An 18,604-nucleotide genomic window follows, 5' to 3' on the forward strand; every position below is an offset into this window, starting at 1 on the left:
CTTCACAACCTCCCGTTTGTTAAGTAGTAGTATGGTTATTGATTGAAATTTTTTCCAATACCAGCTTGAGCTGAGCAAGGAGACATTGTGGAAACCAGCAAGGCTTAACACAGCCCAGACCTTGCCTATCTCAATTGAAAACCGCATTTGCCGTTTTTTTAGTAAGCTGATTCTGCACAAAACTTCTACTTTCTGTTTTGAGGGGCAGGTGTAGAGAAAGTGATGAAATATAAATATAGGTGGAGCTCGACATATTTATATTCAGCGAAATATTTTGCGTGACGTGCAAGTTTTGCAAGTCGCGGTTCGGTCCTCGGAATGGTGCAGGGTTGAGTCAGCCAGTTGTACAATTCCACAATAATTCGGCACTTGTTGTCCTTGTAAACACAACATACGAATCTCGGAAGGATGCAGCAGATTGTGGTGACTGGCTCCACTCCAGACACACAGAAATCCTGTTAAATGAGAGTGAGGGTGTCTTTGAAACAGTTCCGCACGGAAACTATTAGCCGTGATCCTGCAGTACCTGTTGAGGTGAGCTCGCCTCTAAGAAGTAATAATTTTATATATTTACGAAATTTATTTCTTTACAACTTATTTACAAACATAAATATACAAATTAAACCCCCCCAGACCATGGATGACTTGAACTGGCTGGCGGATCCAAAGCATCCTCTCCATCTCATTTTAGAAACTATACCTCCTGCCGAAAGCGCTGGATGGCTCTTGGGATTGCAATAATTGTGTTGTTTTGTTTTTTTTTTTTCCTAGTGATGTCTATTTGCTGAAAGGAAATACAGGTGTGCTTGAAAATAGCTGGTAATTTGGACAAAAGTAGGACTTTTTTTTTTGCGGTGGAGTCAGAGCCTTTGCTTAGTGCTTCGCAGAGCTGGATCAGGACAGTAATTCTGAACTGCTGGTCGTTTATGTGTGTAACTTCATTTCAAAAGCAAGTTGGGTAGTTTAGTCCTCGGTGAACGCAGGCCACGCTGGGCTGACTTCTGAGATTAACGTCGTGTTAAGCCAGACATAATGATTATTAAGAGATATGCAGTTACGTACTTACAGAAGATCAGCAAATTAATTTTGTAATGAGGTTAAGGTGAAAGCTGCTACTTTAGAAACAGTTAAAATGCTGCTACTAATTGCCAATCATCAAAGCATTAGTGATTAAACAAGCTACAAAGTGTTTAGTACCTGCTTGTATTCTTTTAACTTGCAAAAAGAACTGTTCTGGAACATTTAGGTGAAGAATGAGTTGAGATTTTCTTTCTCTGAGCAGAGACACAGGAGCAGGCAAATGTTGGGTTTTGGGGATTTACTGATCTGGACAAAACTTCCTTAAAAGTAGGTCCTAGAGACGTGTCCAACGGGGTGTGTAGGAGCATCAGGTATCTCTTAAAAACATCACATCTGCAACTTGTGGTCAACTGGCGATGGCTGTTTTTAGTGACTTTAAACACAAACTGGGTGACTGCTGGCGCTGAATTCACCCTGTCCGCCTGCAGACTTTTCTGTGGTTAGTCAGAAGCCAAATAAAAACGACACCTTATTTTAGGTACGAGGGTATTTTTTTTTCTAATTTTGCCTTCAGCTGTTGAATCTTGGGAGACTCTTTTGGTATTTCAAGTATATTTTTGTTTGAACTTCCAGCAGTAACGACACTAAAATAAAACCTGGCAACTGGGAGAACAGCTAGCTAGGTAAAAAATGAAGCAGATTGAGCTTAATTTGAGCCAATCCCTAGTGCTTGCATAAATAGTTCAATTTAAGCTGAAACAAGCAGTTAGTACAGGTGTCAAATATAGACATGTCCGTGGTCAGCAGAGTTACCGCTGAAGCTGGAATCGTGGAATATCTCGAGTTGGAAGGGACCCAGAAGGTTCAAGCCCAGCTCTGTTCCTTGCACGACTACTTAAAACTGAGTCGAGTTTAGCTGGATGAGCCTTAGAGCTCTGTTTCCGTAGTGCTTTTCAGTGACTGTGGGCAGTGAATCGAGTTTATCTACCATCAAAGATTTTCAGAAACTCTTCGTTTGGAAAATGGTTTGGCTCTGGGCTGCATTTCCTACTTTTCTCAAGGGATTTTATTTAATACGGGTGTGACTTGATTACCTCACTGAATTAAAAAAAGAGCGTATTCTATCTTTTTACATAATTAATGGAGAAATATTGCAAGGGGCTATTTTCTATAGGCAAACTGGAGTGAGGTTAAAGCCGTAGCTGGAGGTGCGTTGTTGCTGTCGTCTCTGTGAACCAAACATCTGTACTGCCCAGATCAGAATAACTTTCCATACCTTTTTATTCTTACTCCTTTGATATGGGAGTCTTTTATGTCATTCCTCCGTATAGAGCCTATGGTGGTGCTTCTGAAGAATTTTGCTTGAAGTGCTGAATCTTTGCAGTGTTTAGGACAAGCAAACTTTGTCTGTGACTGCCTGTTTCTGACCCGGCATTTGGAAGCGCTGTAGGATTTTTGCATTTCCTTGCAGACTGGTATGTACAGATTCTGAGGGATGTGATAAGGAAGGGGTTTGGCCCTTGTTCTGGGAGGATCTGGTTCGCATCTTGTGCAGTTTTAATGGTTCTCCAGCTTCATGGAGCGTTTGTGCTACAGTAGGCTCAGTAGTTAAAAGAAGAAAATCTCTCCTACCCCTGACTAAGCATCAAGATGTTGTTAATAAACACCGTTTAACAGGTTCCTGGTTTAGCAAACGGCGGCCATGCCGTCCTGAGGAGAGGCTCGCATTCATTTGGAAATGCTTTAAGGCATTTGGGGCTTTCTGGCTGTATTAAAAGCAGGGAGCCGTGAGGGACACGTGCTCGTCGCTTTTAGATGCTGAAGATGGTTCCTCGGTTTCTGCCCCGCTGCTGTGGTCCAGCTGTCCCATGGGATGCTGGATTCCTCTCCTCTGCTCAACGTGTCATTAATACCTTGGGCAGTCCTTGCGCTGGCAGAGCTGGTTTTGAGAGGCAGTCGGAGTATAGAGAGCTCGAGCTATGTTCGACTTCAAGATATCCAAGTATGTATTCGTTATTTTTTTTATTGTTTTCTTCAGCTTCTCCAAAGGCAGATGTAGATGTGGTTTGCTAAAGATCAGAACCTGTTTAGCTGAACTGTTTTGATTAGTTCTGCTTATTTTGTAATTTTAACTGACATTTCCTGGTATCTTTTCCGGTGAGTGGGAATTTTCTCAGAAATTAGGTTTTTAAAGACTCAGCTTGGTCTTTAATGCAGATCAGCAGTACTGGTGTAGTCTCAAGGGCAGTGGGAAATAGAAGTTCCTGTTTTCTATCACTTTCCATTTCATTATAACCGAAAATATAATAATTGAGGATTGCTGTTCTTTTTTTTTTTTTTTTTTGAGGTAGCACAGCTCTTGTCTAATTTTGTCCGTCCTTTGTGTCCTACGAGTCCATTGTTTGGTAAGGAAGATCCTCGCTGAAGGAACCTGGCGTTGTTGTCTGCCTCGCGAGGGACTGTTGCCGCTCCTGGCGTGTCTTGTCCCAGTTCCCAGGATTGCTGCTGTCACCTCTGTAATTGCTCCCTCGATACTGGAGCTCAAAGTGGGTTAAAGAACAAAGCCGCGCCGTGCTGATCCTCCTCAATTAAGGGACTGCAGGCACTGCCGAGTCCTGAAAGCGCAGTGCAAACCCAAGCCTATAGCGAAGAAAAATACGGCAGAAATCTGGTTAGCCCTACAGGTTTGATAGATTTCTGCTAGAAAAGATGCAGCTTTTTTTATATATCTCGTGAGATGAGCCTTGCAGGCTGAGTGCCGTTCATCTACAGAAAAACTCCGGTGCTTTTGCACCTCATGTCATAGAACCATATGCATGTGGAGCTATTAGGCTTGAGACTCCAGTTTTAGTTGCTATCAGGTATCTGAAGATCTTAATTGAAACTGCGATTGATGAAATTTTATGATACCTACAAAGTTTTTGCCTTTGGGGATCATTCGTGGTTGGTTTTATTTTGGAAGATTTTTAATAATCTCCAAAGGAAATGAGCTTTGTGTAGTGATGTTTGTCAGTACCTCTTCCTCCCCAAGCAACTTTTGAACCTGTTTGCCATGTTCTTCTGCATTTAATAGAAATCTCAAAGACCCTGAGGTATTGTGGAGAGAAGGACTAAAGAAAGCTGGAGGTTACTGCAGAACTAGGCGAGGAATATGGGATGCAAATCTTCAGGAAACAAGCTTTTAAATTCTACAGCTTATTAGTGAAAATAAGGACAGGCTTTTCTCAGTGTAACTTTTATTCAGTTGGGTTATAACAAGTATAAGGCAAGGGAGAGCATCTCTGCTCAGACCCATCGTTACCACTTCGCTGCCATTCCCAGTAGGGGTGGAAAGCGCTTATTCCAGGCTGGCTAATTAAGGAACGACAGCTGCTTGGAAATAGCATTCTACTTTTGCAAGAGCTCTGAGCAACTTAACAAGAATTTCTGGAGAAAAATGAACTTATCAACAGGGTCAGTTCCACTGTGAGAAGCTGCTAGGCCGTCGTGGTTGTGGGGGTAAAAAAATCACACCTGTTCTCTGAGTCTGCAGGTGCAGGTCAGCCGTATTGCGGGGAACTGGATGAGAGCTCATTGCATCAAGGCTTGATGCTGTTTGGCAGCCGAGCTGCAGAGAAATGGAGTTAAATCCACTTTAAAGCTACTGTTGAGAGCAGTGGAGGCAGGACAGGAGCTTTCTGCAGAGGCTGGGTGGGGAAATATTAATAACAAGGTCCGGGCTGAGGGAAGGGGAGAGCTGGACGTGTAGATGTCTATCATCCTCCTTGCACAAGAGCTGGGGCAAGGACTAGTGACACCAGTTGTGAGGAATTTTGAAATTCTTCTTTTGCTGAGTGCTGTGGGTGTATGGGACAGGTGAGAGATGTCTAATTGCTTTTTCCAGATGACAGGACAGGATCCACCCGTCTTCAGTTGGCGGGCTAAGCGATTTAGAGACGCATCGGAGTCTTGAGTTAGGATGTATGTGAGCTGGGGAATGGCTCCCCAAATTAAGTGTTTAACACAGAAGCAGGGTGAATTTATTAGGAAGATAAAACAAGGGAAACAAGCTATATATTTGGGAGCAGAAAGGATCAGAATGAAGGATTAAAACTATCAAGCTCTCATATATAGCAAGAAAAAACAAAGTGAGTTTAGTATGTGAAAGGAGAGGAAACACAATAAACACCGTAGTAGGTACCATTAAATTAATGCATCTACCTACTTCTGATTCAATACGTAAATACAGTGTTAAATTTCTAGCCTGAAACTCAACCCACGTAGTCTGCCCTCACGTTCGCGGTCCCAGAGACACCTCTCAGCAGCAGAACCGCCTGTGCCAGGTCACCCGCTGGTGGATCCGAGACACCGTCACCTCCGCCACCGCTGGGCTCAAGAGGGACAAGCGGAGAGGGGCAGGGGCAGTGCAGCCCTCCTGCTTCTCCCTGGGACCCGGGGACACACACCGAGGACGGCGCATCTCCCCAAAGCCCGGTACCCGGTTTGCTTTACCTGGGCAGCAGCAAAGGCACCTCAGAGCTGAGGAGCTGCACACCAGAGACAAACACTTGCTCTGCAGTCCGTAGCCTCGTGTGGAAGTCGCATCATTTTGGTGTTGTGTCCTTGCATGCTGTGCGTTACACTGCTGCCCTGCTATAGGCTTGTTATATATTCCTCGAATGAAAAGATGTAACGTGTAGGAGACAGCTCTTAGCCAACCTCCCCAGCCTATGTGACCGCTGAGGTGTTTCCCAGTAAAGGAGCAGAAGAAAGCGATGGCAGAGCCTCACCACGAGCTGCCGAAGGGAACCCTGTTTGGGGCTAAATTGATACCATGTGGGTTTTCTGCTGAACATGCTGACCCCATGCGCAATGAGAATTCCTGTTCCTCGCTCTAGCACACAGGATCCATGCATATATTTACCTTCCGACTGCAAAAGGGCATGAGATATTCCTTACTCATTTAAGCACATACTAGCTGAAAACACCGTTAACAACATATAATCGCTGTAACGAGTATTTCCACACGTTCAAATTTCAAATAAAACAAGAAAACCCCTGTGTAACTCTGTGGAGTTCCGTTTGCTGGTGTGGGGCAGTCGGGTACCAGTTTGCGCTCCCTCTCCTGCACCGTGTGAGGGATGGAGCATCGCTCACGGATCGTTTGCACGTGGGTGACACTGCTGGTTCTGAACAGTGTGCACTTCTCAACAGCTCTGGTGGCCCTCACCAGACTAGCATTCGGAAAATGTGGAAAGTGCAGTTTACTTTTCCAGTGTTACTGTCCTATGACATCCAGAAACACTAAAATATCTGTGGAGGAACACAAAACCATTACTGCCTTTGTCCATTTTTGGGTTCCCCCACTAGCCACCTCCTGGGCTTGCGTTTGTCATGTGTGTCATAACCGGATAGACTTGAGTTTTTCCATCACCCAGTGGGCATAGGTTTTATAATGTAATCTTTTGTCTGTGTGATGCATGGGTTGTTTTTTTTTTTTATACCTAACTGCAAGGAAGAAGAGGGTTCCAGGTAAACTTCAGACAGAGCAGTGTAGGCAGGCGGGGGAGGAAGGCTGACCTGTAGGCGTAATATCCTTAATTTTTCAGGTTTTCTGGTTTTAGTGCAGTACGTCCCTTATGCACGAAAGAGGAGGAGATGGAGTGGTGAATGTTTGAGATGGAATTGTGTTTTAAATGGGGGCGGATGTAGTTATTAAGGGGTTAATCCGTAATATGTGATGGCAGGAGTAAAGGAGTTATGTGACTTATTCCATCGTGTGTTTTACTTGAGTGTCTTGTTCCTCTTTCCGCCGGGGCAGCCGATGGAGGGGGAGCGGGCTGAAATAAGTACAGATAAGGTTTTAAGCCGTGCAGTTTTTCGTGACGGGCCCCTGCCAGTCAGCGGGTGTCTCCTGGGCACGATGATGGGGAGGACAGGGGTGCTGGGAGGCCAAATGAGCAGGAATTGCCCAGGGGTGGGGGTACCAGGGAGAAATCGATGGGAATTGTGGTCCGGACAGCAAAAGGGAGCAGATCATGAAAAAGCAAAAAGGGAAGAAATGAGTGAAAGATTTTGGAAAGCCGAGGTAAGCTCTAAAAGCAACATTTGCAGCTGAACACTTATAGAAGTCCTTACATCTCTTGTTCTGGAACAAAAGGGAAGAAAACAGTGGGGAGGAGCAGTTGTGACGTGGGGAGAACGCTGAAATGAAGTCAGGGTGAGGAGAGAGCGTGGCTGCCAGGGTGACAGGACACGGGGGCAGGGAACGCAGAGCCGCTGTGCAGAGAGCAGTCCCTCCTTGTGCTAAGCTAGCGCTGGGAAAAAACCGTATTGTGTTGCATGCAAGTGGTATATAGTGCTATTTTTCTCTTTTTTTTTTTTTTTTTTTTCCTGACTAGCTGTATGCATCTTAACTCTGACAGAAAGTACTGGTTGATTACTTTGACAGGTTTAATTACTTTGGCTTGAGTAGGATGCAAGTGAATTTATTTCCCAGTGAGAAAAGTGTTGAAAGGCTGCATGAAAACCTGTCAAAGGAAATTGAAGAGGGGTTGGGGAGTTATCTTTACAGTAAATGGAATTGATAAACATGTCAGTTAAAAGAGGAATTTATTTATAATACCCAGGTTTTGTGGCCAGAAGTCTTTGATAATTCCGTTCACTGGGAAAATGAATTTTATCTGTTCACTTGGTTTGCTTTTTTGGAATGCTTGTAGAGCACGGAATTGAAATAGAACAAAAATTGAAGTAATGCCTTTTTTTTTTTTTCGTAGAACACGTCAGTAATGGAGGATCAGAATGAAGATGAGTCTCCAAAGAAAAATACCCTGTGGCAGGTAGGACTAACATTTGGGTGGAAGGAGAGTTGCCGTGATTTTCTGTGGTCCCAAATCTTGCATCTGCGTAATCATCCTTGTATGTAGTTGACTGTATCATCCTAAAATTAGCTCAGCCTTCAAGTGAAGAAGTGAAGGATGGCGCTGATGAATAATACTCGAGAAGTTACTAGGTCTTCTCAGGTTTTGTAGTTTGTGCTGACCTTGAAAGGCCAATTCTGCATCAAAGGATATTTGGAAGTACAGGTCAAGCTTTCTGAGCATGTGACTCATTTTAAAGGAAAAATTCAACACCTTCACGTGGCAAGGAGTTGCAACCAGTTTGTTTGGAAGAAGTTTGGGAATATTTCTGAGAGCTGGCAGTTGTTCCCCAGCAGCCCCTCGGTGTCCGGCAGGGCTCGGAGCAGCCTGGCATCCATCTCTGGTTCTGTTGACTAATGAGCAGTGAGTCCTGGGCTGTTCTGGAGCATCCTTATTTGTAGCTAAAGCCCCCAGATTTTAATTACGGCCCAAACATTGACATGAGCTGTTTTTCAAGAACAGAACAAAGCCCTTGAGATCATGTAATTCTCAGTCTTCATTTATGGGCAAGCGGTTCAAAACTGACGTGAGGGTGTTAATACAAGAATTCAATTAGAGAATGAATACCCGACTTTGGGATGTCGCTAAGTGTGTGTTATTTTAACTGTTGGAACCTCTGTAAATGGTTAGTGGAGGCAGACTGGGGGATGCAGTAGGGCCAAACTGCAGTACGCAGCACAAACCACCGCTTTAATCTGGAAAAGTTTGTTCTAAGAAGAATTAAGTTCCTTGCTGTGTAAATTATAACAGGTGTAAGGGAACTGAAGTCTTTCAGCATAAGAAGTAACTTACTATTATGAGCAAGGTCTTTTCATTCATCTTTATTTATGAAATATGAAGTTCGCGTGGCGTAATTCATAGCCTTAATGTATTTTAAAATTTAATTCTGTTGATTATTTCTTTGTGTCTTCTCACATTTTCTTCCTCGAGAGTTCTTTTAAAGCTGTTTCTATTCTTGTGTATACTGAAATACTGATATTCCTTTTCTAAAAACAGATAAGTAATGGAACTTCATCTGTGATTGTCTCAAGAAAAAGACCATCGGAAGGAAATTACGAAAAAGAAAAAGACTTGTGTATTAAATATTTTGACCAGTGGTCTGAATCAGATCAAGTTGAATTTGTGGAACACCTTATTTCACGAATGTGTCACTATCAGCATGGACATATTAACTCTTACTTGAAGCCCATGTTACAACGGGACTTCATCACTGCGTTACCAGGTAAATTAATACTTATTTTACAAGAGGTGTGTTTATAAATATTTTTTCGTTTAATACTTCAGATTTGCGCATACTTTTTGGAACATCCTCCAGATGTAGATTGTCTTGTATAAAGTAAGTGATGGTTCCTGAAGTCATTCACTGCTGTGATTAATTGAATTGGCCACTGGATGCCAGTGTTGTTCCATGTGAAAGTAGTTTGAGTAGCATATCCTGACAAATAGTTTGTGTTTAACTGGAACCGAGTTGTTGTAAAAGTTGTATGTCTGCAAGCTCTGGTCTAAGTTCCTTTTCATATGAACCCCGTAGGTGTAGAAAATACTATAGAGCTGTTTTTGTTTGTCAAGTCTTTTATTACATTTTAGTTTTGTTCTAGGTTTCCTGCGTCCTTAGATGAGTGAATCTCGTGTGTCTGGTCTTGTTACTGACTTGAGCACAAGTACCTGTGGATTTTCATTGTACAGTCCAGCTGTGATTCCTTCCTTCAGTTGCTCAGAAACCTCTTTTGCCGCTGGTTGATGTAAACCTGTATCACTAGTTCTAATATGAAATCTGTTCTTACACTTTCTGCATTTTTTCAAAACAATACGGAGTAATAATAACTAGGTATATAGAATCTTCAGCTTTCAGTCTCCTGTTAAGTTGTATATTTTTTCCGTTAATTGCTGGAAGGAATTGTATCCCTGGATTTTTGCTGCTGGGGAGAATGATTCATTTGATTCTTTGAAAGGTAAATGTGTGGACGTCTTTTCCAGAGTGAGAAATAAGCATTAAATAAGTGCTCAAAATGTTGTGTTTGCCACTGGCAGCGTAGTACCCCAGACTGGTGAGAGGTATCCCAAGAATGCCAAGACACGACAGTGACAGAAATCATAAAAGGAATCAGAAACTGGTAATTTTTTTGAGCACAGGGACCACTAAATAAAGTCATTTTAAAGGCTGTTCCTATTACAAGCTCTGAAGCTTTTGTAGCCACTGGTGTGCGTGGGTGCTCCTGCCTGTGGGGACCTGGGGCGATGCTGCCGGGATGTGACGGGTTTCTGGGCTCTGGAGTGCCGCTATTAAGAGATTTTCACAAAACCGGGAGGAATTCAACTTTTGGAGGTGATGGGGGAATTTTGGCTCATCTGCCAAGCGTGGTTGGAATGAACTTAGTAGTTAAAGGGGAATGAAGAACAAGGGATAGGACACAGAAGTGATGTGGAACACATGTGCTCTGTTTTCCTAAAAACCAGGCTAAAAATGTGACAAAGGACTATGAAAGCGAGTGTCCTTTTCCCCTATGCCTCCGTTTCATGGAAGTTATTTTATAGAAGACTTAGTTTGGTGGCACACACAAAAATGCGCTCCTTGTTTTGCCTGGAGAGCTGGCTCCTTTAGGTGGTGGGGATGGTTCCTCCAGCTTGTTTTCAAAATACTGAATTTTGATTTCTCTAGGGAATATCTGGGATTAACTAAAAAATAAAGTGAACCGGACAGTCATGGTCATAACGTGCAAGTATGAGCTTCAATTATGATTTTTATTTTGCTTGCTTTTGTACCTCAGGGCTGATACCATGGCGATACACAGTTCTTACATATTATATACTTATTCCTAAGAAATTGGAGAGCTGCGTAAGCTGGCACTTGTTTACACCGCATTTGTTTACATAAATATGCATTTATGTTTACAACTTCTGTGGGTTTTGAAGATGTAAATACTGGGAACTGTTCCCATACTGAGCCTTTCTTAAAGGTAACGTGGTAGTTGAAGAACATCCGTATAAATTTACCCAAGAACTTAATCCGAGTTGATTGAAATCGGTCCTGCGTTGGACTAACAACATCACATTGAAAGATAACAGTCAAGTACTACCTTTTAAAAGATAATTTTGTTTCTTTCTGGTAAGTGAAACTCCTTTGTTTTAAATGGAAATAGGCTTTGCTTCCTTCTGTCCCTACTGATTTTACACCTGTGAGAATGCAGGAAAAATGGAAGAAGTTTGTGATATCTGGTTTTCCTTCACTTCGGTGGAAAAAATAAAGTGCTAATTCTGGTGTGCGTTTCTGTAAGTGGCGGCAGAATGTGGAGTTTGCAGGTCTGTTCTCGCAGGCTGGGCTGTGGTTGGGCTCTAATCCTGGGCCTAGGCCTGGCTGATCCTGGCCCAGCTCTGCTGTAGGCCAGGCCGCCCCACCCACCGGTGTTCCCTTCTGCCAGCCGCAAAAATAACTCTCGAGAGACAGCGGCCCATAATGGACAACATAATTGCGAGAATAACTTCCACCACCTTTGTGCTTTCGACTCTCTTAATTATCTTTAAGATGTTCATCTTAATATTCCTTGCGTGGTCTCATCCAGCTTGTGCCCCTTCCTTAAACGAATGACAACGCTGACCCTTGAGCACTACCCTGAGGAAAGAATGTCCCTTTTCTATCTGTTTTGTGCATTGGAAGAGTCAGAGGACTGTACCCTGCCAGGCTTCTTTGGAAATTTATTGCTAATACAAGAAAAGCCTGCGCAGTTGCATGATCTAAGTGACTGTTTCGTATCTAATGTTAGTCAGTTTTGTAGGGTTGACATCCCGCGTTTGGGTTTCGTTTTGATACAAAGTGATATTTACACATTGAACTTTGAAATCCCACTGGCTTTTAATTATTTTAATTTATTATTGAAGTTGAAATTCAACCAAACCTTCATCTGCTACCTATAATCACCAACGGCTGGAGTTTTTCCACCATTTTCCATAAAACTGCAAAAGCTCTCGTAGAGACATAAGAGTCGAGAGTAATGTTTTTCTTTGAAAAGTGTACCAATAAACGCTAGATGCATTTTACTGAAGAAAATTGATAGGTTTTAGTACCTATTTCAGAAACTATTTATAAAACTAAATGTAAAATAGGTATATGCAGCTATTTCAGGCCTTAGTGTGTCTTAAACTTAGTCCTGCAAGTTGTCTGAAATAATTATGGCAGGCCTATCTAAGTATCTGTGCCTTGGACCTTTTCTACTGTATTAATTAGAGTAAATATTTTACTTCTCTTTTAACGTGAACAATTTAAATCTGTGCACTTTTGCAAGCAATAAAAGCCTGTAGATTTGGTGGCAAAGTGCTTGTGTATTTGTGCTCAGTATGTAACTGTCAGGGCTCTGCGTATTCATAGAACACAAGATTGTTGTATTTTAACATCAGAAAACACTTGAGTTTCAGATGTTTTAAAAATCTGGTTTTATCTGTGACCAGTGTTACACAGAATAGTGGAAGTTATGCGTCTTAAGAAAGGGCTTCTGCCTAGTAATTTGCAGCTGATCCTTAAAACTCAATGAAATATTTGCTTCCTATTGAACTGGTTGTATGTGTTCAAGGTGCCCAGTCCCAGGCTGGTATGTCCGTTATCGCTGTTGTGGAGATGTGGCAGCTGATGGCAGTTATTTTATTGAACGTCTCGCGTTAGTTAATTAAACATTCGTGACCATTTGGGGCTGGGATTATGCCACAAGCAAGAGCCTGGAAAAGCCTTGGGTTAGTGAAGGGGATAAAAACCAGCTGAGCCCTTGGCACTTGGGGTTTGTCTCTGCGAACACTTCGTCAGATAGTTCCATAAAACATCCTTCTGCAGGTAGGCACTAAAGTCTAAATCTTCTCCAGCATTCCTAACCTGTAGAAAACAGAAGCCGCCTTAGGAAGGAAGATTTTCCGTGTACTTTGGGTTTATTTGGGGAGTTACTCTCTTTAGGAACAGTTTTCTAGCCCTGTCTCTAAATCCTTGGTATGTATGTTAGCGAGATGATTTCTTTTTTTAGTTGGATTTTGAGAAGGACCTGGGTCTTACCCTGATACTTCTGAGTTGCATTTCCAGACTTGAAGCGTGAGAGGCAGATTCGGATCCAGATTCTCACAGCTGTTTTTAAGAGGGTCGTTATTGCTCTTTCAAACTCAGTCGTGTGAAAGACTGAACGATTACAAAATGTCCCTGCTTTGTCATGTGTCATTTTTCTTAAGTGGTTCCGTGCAACTGCGTTATATCTGGAAAACTTCCCGTTTGAAAAATAGGATTTCACAAGGAAAAAGAAAACCATGGGCTTCAACAATCCTACGGGAGCCTCATGCTCCGAGGTGTGAGGATCGAAACCAAGCCCTGGTGTGTGCTGTCCACCATCTTCACTGGGATCCACATACTTTCTTTAGGGTCTCAAAACTGTAACCGAAGTAAAATTCTTCTGAAACTACTTAAATCGCATGTCCATTCTTAATCACACAAAGGATTTAAACTACACCAGATGGATTTCTGATTGCGGAATGTGTTCTGTGCTGCATGTGAAACTCCTCAAGTGTTTGTACTTGATACAGAAACACTTGCCTGCTATTGAAAACCAAGTGCAGCAGAGTCCTGACTCTGGAGGGCGTTTCAAGCTCCACTTCCAAGCTGACCTGTTCAGTGGCTTCTGAAAGATGATACAGGTATGTTAGAATAGGGAAAAAAACCCAAACCCACCATCATCAGAAAACCACAGAACCACCCACTTGTCGAGTTCAAAGAACGCTTTGCAGTGTAGCCTTTTTATTAAGTTGGTTACTAGTAATTTTATAGCTCTGTGGAGTTCTCATCTCTCTGGGGAGGATAATTATTTAGTTTGTTGCCAGGAGATGGCAGTAACAGATAAACTTTGAAAATATTATTCTGTGGATGAACATCATTTGAACATCTTCTGTTTGTCTGGCGCTTTCTCCCTTGAGAATTGTTCGTTTCACATCTGGCCTGTTCGTGATCTTTACATTTCAAAAATTGCTCAAAACCGTAAACAAGGTGTTAGCAATATATTCAAATGCCAGCGTGGCTACTTTATACCATAACCTTTCTTTAAATACATGGTTGAAATGCGTGGTTTGTTTAGTGCTATTTGACTAAAAGCATTTAGGTTTCCTTCGTCTAAGAATGGTAGTGTATGTGTGTGGTGATTGTTTTACGAAATTATGCCAAATGAGGCAAAATTACACTTCTCAGTTTTGGAATAAGAACAGCATCTGGTGTATCTGTTCAGCAAGGATCCTGTCGTCCCACCTTTACTAGAGATAAACAGTGGCATTTTGAGCAAAATGTGCCTAGGGACAGCCGGGCCTTTGGCCGTGTAGTTTATTGGATGAACTTTGCATCGTTCATTTGCTCATCCACCTGCAATCTTTCGGGTGCACGAGTAAAGAATTTTAGACCTTGAAAGTGCAGACACTGAGAGATTTACCTGTCATCAGGGTATCTTAGGCTTCTTTGGAACCCAGACATAGCTGGAGCTTGTTTGCCTTCTAACAAAGAGGCATTAAGGTCACCTGCAAAGGTGGGTTTGTGTCTCTGCTCCTCTGCTGCGCCAGCGCTGATTGAAGGTGCCGTTGGCGCGGAAAGGACAGGACGGCGTCCTCGGGTCTCCAGGAGAGCTGGAACCTACAAGTCTGTGCCTTGTCCTTCCATCACATTTTTCAGAAACACCAGAGCCATTGGAGTGTCAACGTGTCTTTTTAATAATTTCGGGGTCTGCTGGTTTAACTGTATAATACTTTGATATTTACTCTTAGTTTCGTCTAAAACTTTGTAATCGTTCATTTTTAGATCCAATTAATAAGCTCGAAGCATACCCTGATGTTGGTTGGACTGAATTCTCATTTCTATCATTTCTTAGCACTACGGTCTCTTTTATTACCCGTTGATTGACCAAGTATCCCTGTGCGAGGTGAATATTAATACCCCTTTAGCCCTGGACGACAGCGCACGTGCTGAGAGGATCCCGAACACACCGACTGTTGTCTGGAGCGGGGAGCGAAGGTTGCTCAGAGGGTGTGTAGTGGCTCTTGAGAGAAATCCGGTGCTGTGCACCTTCATACAGGAACCTCTGTGTACCCTGTGCCGCAGAGTCCGCAGTTCCGATGGTTCGTTGCCGTATCCTCGGCACCGTTTGCTTTGGGAACTGCAGTGCTTTGTGTAGAAAATTCTTCCTCTTCCAAATGTAATACGCCATGTGCTGCAAAAATACACAGGGGACAGTGTGTGATTGTAGCGATGCACTAGACAGCTTGGCCAACTGGCGTAACGTTATTCGTGAAAATTAAGTTACTCTAGATCTCTGATTTAGTGGAGTTTTTTGGAAAGCAAAATTGCAGGTCCTTTGAAATAAGGAACAGGCTTACCAGTGATTTTTGGTGCGACCAATGGTGCTGTAGTTGGAATACGAACACAAAAAGTTTGATTGCTGTTTTAAATTTAGTGCAAGTGTATTACCTAAGTAGGTTCTGTGTATGTACCTTTACTCAACTACAATCATATCTTTAAATGTAACACCCTCAGCTGGAGAGAAGATTTCGGCAAAGACCAAAAGCAAATGTGTGCAGCATTCCATCTGTTTTATGTCTTGAAGATTTGTGCTGGCAGCTTACTGTATTTGTCCTCTTTGTTGGTGTGCTTATTCTTTCCACCAGCTTCAGCTCGGCTGCCTAGTGCTTTTGGAGAATTATTAACTGATCTTTATGAAATAATATATTGCAGCACGTTACCTTACGTAGACCTGGGTCAATGGACAGGACCCCAGGGTGGGTGATTTGAACTTCTGCTGGCGTGTTGGGTGCATTTAATACGTAAATCTAACCCTACCATGATATAAAAGGATCACAGGGGTTAATAAGCTGCTTCTGGAAGCTGGGATCTTTGTCAGGAAGATCTAATAGCTATCTAATGACTATTGCTTGTTGCCCAACATCCCTTGTGCTGCAGGTGAAATCAGAGCAGGAGGGTCACCCAGGGAGAAGATATTTCTGGGATGTCTAAGTACTGCCAAAGGGCTTTCATTTGCAATAATGTTACTTTACTTGCATCCACTGGCCCCAAAACAAATGCTATATTGAATGTTATGGACTGATTTCCTCAAAATCATTCCAAAAAACTTGCCTCTCTTTAGTAGTTTTCCTCTAGTTGAAGAGAAGCCTCGAAGCCCCCAAGTTCTGGTATAAGTCATTCAGTAATAATTTCTCCAAGTATGCAGTCTAGCAACAGTATAACTGGGATAACTGCCTCGGATAGTAAAGCACCATTTGCAATTAATGAATTCCTGTTGAACTCCCTGCTTTCCCCTTCCTACCCCGGGCTGCAGGACACGGTGACGCTGCCACTGGGGTCCTGAGTGAAGTTCAGGGGTGGACTTGGCACCTGCACATTATAGAAGGAGATTAAATAGAAAAGATGTCCTTGCATTTGATAAAAGGAAGTTTTTGCAGAACCTTTGCTTGTGCTTCTACTGGTTATGTCTGTGTTTGTTCCTGTGAAGTCTTGTCTTTTTCTGAGTTGAATTATCTGTTGTTATATGTAAGGGAATAGTAAAAGAACCAGTATTTTAATTTTTTACTACAGCTGCTTAGTAAAGCGTCTGCTTGAAGATTATCTCCTTTTTGGATCATGTAGCCCAGTGCATTATGTGCTCAAAAAGTCCAGGATTTTGTGCCCAGGAGAAGCAAAACACTTTCTGCTGCTTGCATACTGTGCTGAGTTTGGGTTTGTGCTCATTCTCACTCTGGCAATGGGACCGTCCAGCAGGCAGACTGTGCTAGGAAGGGAGAAAAGAGAGAGATTTTGCTGTGCCTGTTTGGATTAATTTGTACCTGGCGCTTCTCTGTGTGATAATTAAATTATCATGTTACTCCAGTGCCTTAAAGCTGTGTTGGCTTTCTATGAATGTCTTGCAAAACTTGTTTAGTAGTTTCCTGCACAGCGATTGATATTTCGATTGCCTTTATTTCTTTGCAGAGCAAGGCTTAGATCACATAGCAGAAAACATCCTTTCCTATCTGGACGCCAGATCACTCTGCGCAGCAGAGCTGGTGTGTAAGGAGTGGCAGAGAGTCATCTCGGAGGGGATGCTCTGGAAAAAGCTGATTGAGAGGATGGTACGCACAGATCCGCTCTGGAAGGGGCTGTCGGAGCGAAGGGGTTGGTAAGTACCTTGCTGAGAAATAAATCCACGTTTTACAGCGTTCTCCTTTGTACGTTTCCCTGATGGTGAGCTCGTAGTGGGTTGGTATCGCGACCCTGATCTCTGCCGTGGGCAAAAACTGTCACCTGCCCTTTGGCTTTGTCCCCGTCCTGCTGTGCGCCACTTGCTTTCTTGCAGTAAGTCTGTCTGCAAATCTGTAATTTCTGTTTCGCAGGGAGAACTAACAATTAGAATCAACTCACGAAAACTAGCAAAAGAATGTTTTGTGGGGCTTTATCTCCAGTTACATTTTAAGCAAAAAAAAGTTTAAAATAGTTCGTTGGGCTACAGGCACCTCTCAAAGAGAAAACATTTATGTTTGTGGCGATGAAGTTTTTCTGTCCTTTATGGTACCTGAAGAGATGTGTGTTCTGCTTTAGAAACCTGCTTTTCTGTGCTCTCTAGTGGCGTGCCCACGAAAATGCAAGAGGACGGCACCCTGCTGGCTAAAAGCCTCATGAAGCAGCGAACCCTAATCTGGAAAACCATAAGGAAAAGACCTGCTATCTTTTCAGTGTTGGACATTTTTAAATAAAGCTGTCAGACTGTAAAATCACAAGGGTTGTAACTGCAACACTAAAAATTCTTACAAGTATTCTGTGAGAATGTGTCATAAGATTTTGTTCTGTGCAGACTTTGGCTTCCTTTAAAGTTTGGATTCTTTGTGGTAAATTGGAAAATATGTTTCTGCTTCTTTCTAGGGATCAGTACCTGTTTAAAAACAGACCAACAGACGGCCCCCCAAATTCATTTTACAGGTCCTTATACCCAAAGATAATACAGGATATAGAGGTACGTTTTCTGGTATATATCTGCAGGAGAAATAACGTTGCATATTGTCAGTGTTTCAAAGATGGTGCATGTTGGAGCAATGGAGCGTATCATTGTCTCTGTATCACTACTACTTTGTGAACTCTGGGTCTTCAGACAACGTAAAAAGTACCCTCAGCAACTTAACTGCTGCACGACATGCATTAACGTGTTGCTTAACACCCTCCTCTTTGCATTTAAAACAATTTCGAGCTCTCCTGAGACTCTGGATTTTAATAAAATAGCTGGTTTAGGAAACTTGCTGCTCCAAGACTATTCCACATATTGCTGAATGTTCTAATAAGAGAGTGATCTGAGGGTTAATGCCTTAAACAGCAATCATGTAAAATGTTGCTCATTTGGTAACTCGTTACCTCCCAAGCACTCACTGTTGCACATGCAGCTTTCTCCAGGGTGTGGAGTTATTTTTCCCCCTCCAGTGGTTTGATGAGAACAATCAGTCCTACAGTGATACATAAACGCAGGAGAGACGTTGGTGGACTGTAGAAATGACTATTCTTTCACATAAAATTTTCCTTACATTGTTTGAGTCACAAAGTTGGGCTCGCTCCCTTGCTTTAAAAGGATAAATCGGGATCATCTTGGTATTCTGGCTATGAGCAGGAAATGTCTTGCTCAGTTTGTGTGTACCCACCACAAAACTCT

The 18,604-nt window shown here is 42.6% G+C and overlaps 1 protein-coding gene across 3 annotated transcripts in view; it reads left to right on the forward strand.

Annotated features, from left to right (window-relative positions):
• The window catches only part of FBXW11 (F-box and WD repeat domain containing 11), a 70,514-nt gene that overhangs the window by 29,267 nt on the left and 22,643 nt on the right, over positions 1 to 18,604 (forward strand). For 2 of the 3 annotated variants that reach the window (XM_065644233.1, XM_065644232.1), the window contains 4 exons: positions 7,776 to 7,838; positions 8,916 to 9,141; positions 16,903 to 17,089; positions 17,830 to 17,920. In XM_065644233.1, coding sequence (XP_065500305.1) covers positions 7,788 to 7,838; positions 8,916 to 9,141; positions 16,903 to 17,089; positions 17,830 to 17,920 — 555 coding nt within the window. In that variant the 5' untranslated portion in view covers positions 7,776 to 7,787. Of the gene's footprint in view, positions 1 to 2,968; positions 3,023 to 7,775; positions 7,839 to 8,915; positions 9,142 to 16,902; positions 17,090 to 17,829; positions 17,921 to 18,604 lie in introns of those variants that run through there. The other variant, XM_065644234.1, reaches the window with a different exon arrangement.

This window comes from Caloenas nicobarica, chromosome 13 (assembly GCF_036013445.1).
Source record: "Caloenas nicobarica isolate bCalNic1 chromosome 13, bCalNic1.hap1, whole genome shotgun sequence".
In the NCBI taxonomy this organism is placed as follows: Eukaryota; Metazoa; Chordata; class Aves; order Columbiformes; family Columbidae; genus Caloenas; species Caloenas nicobarica.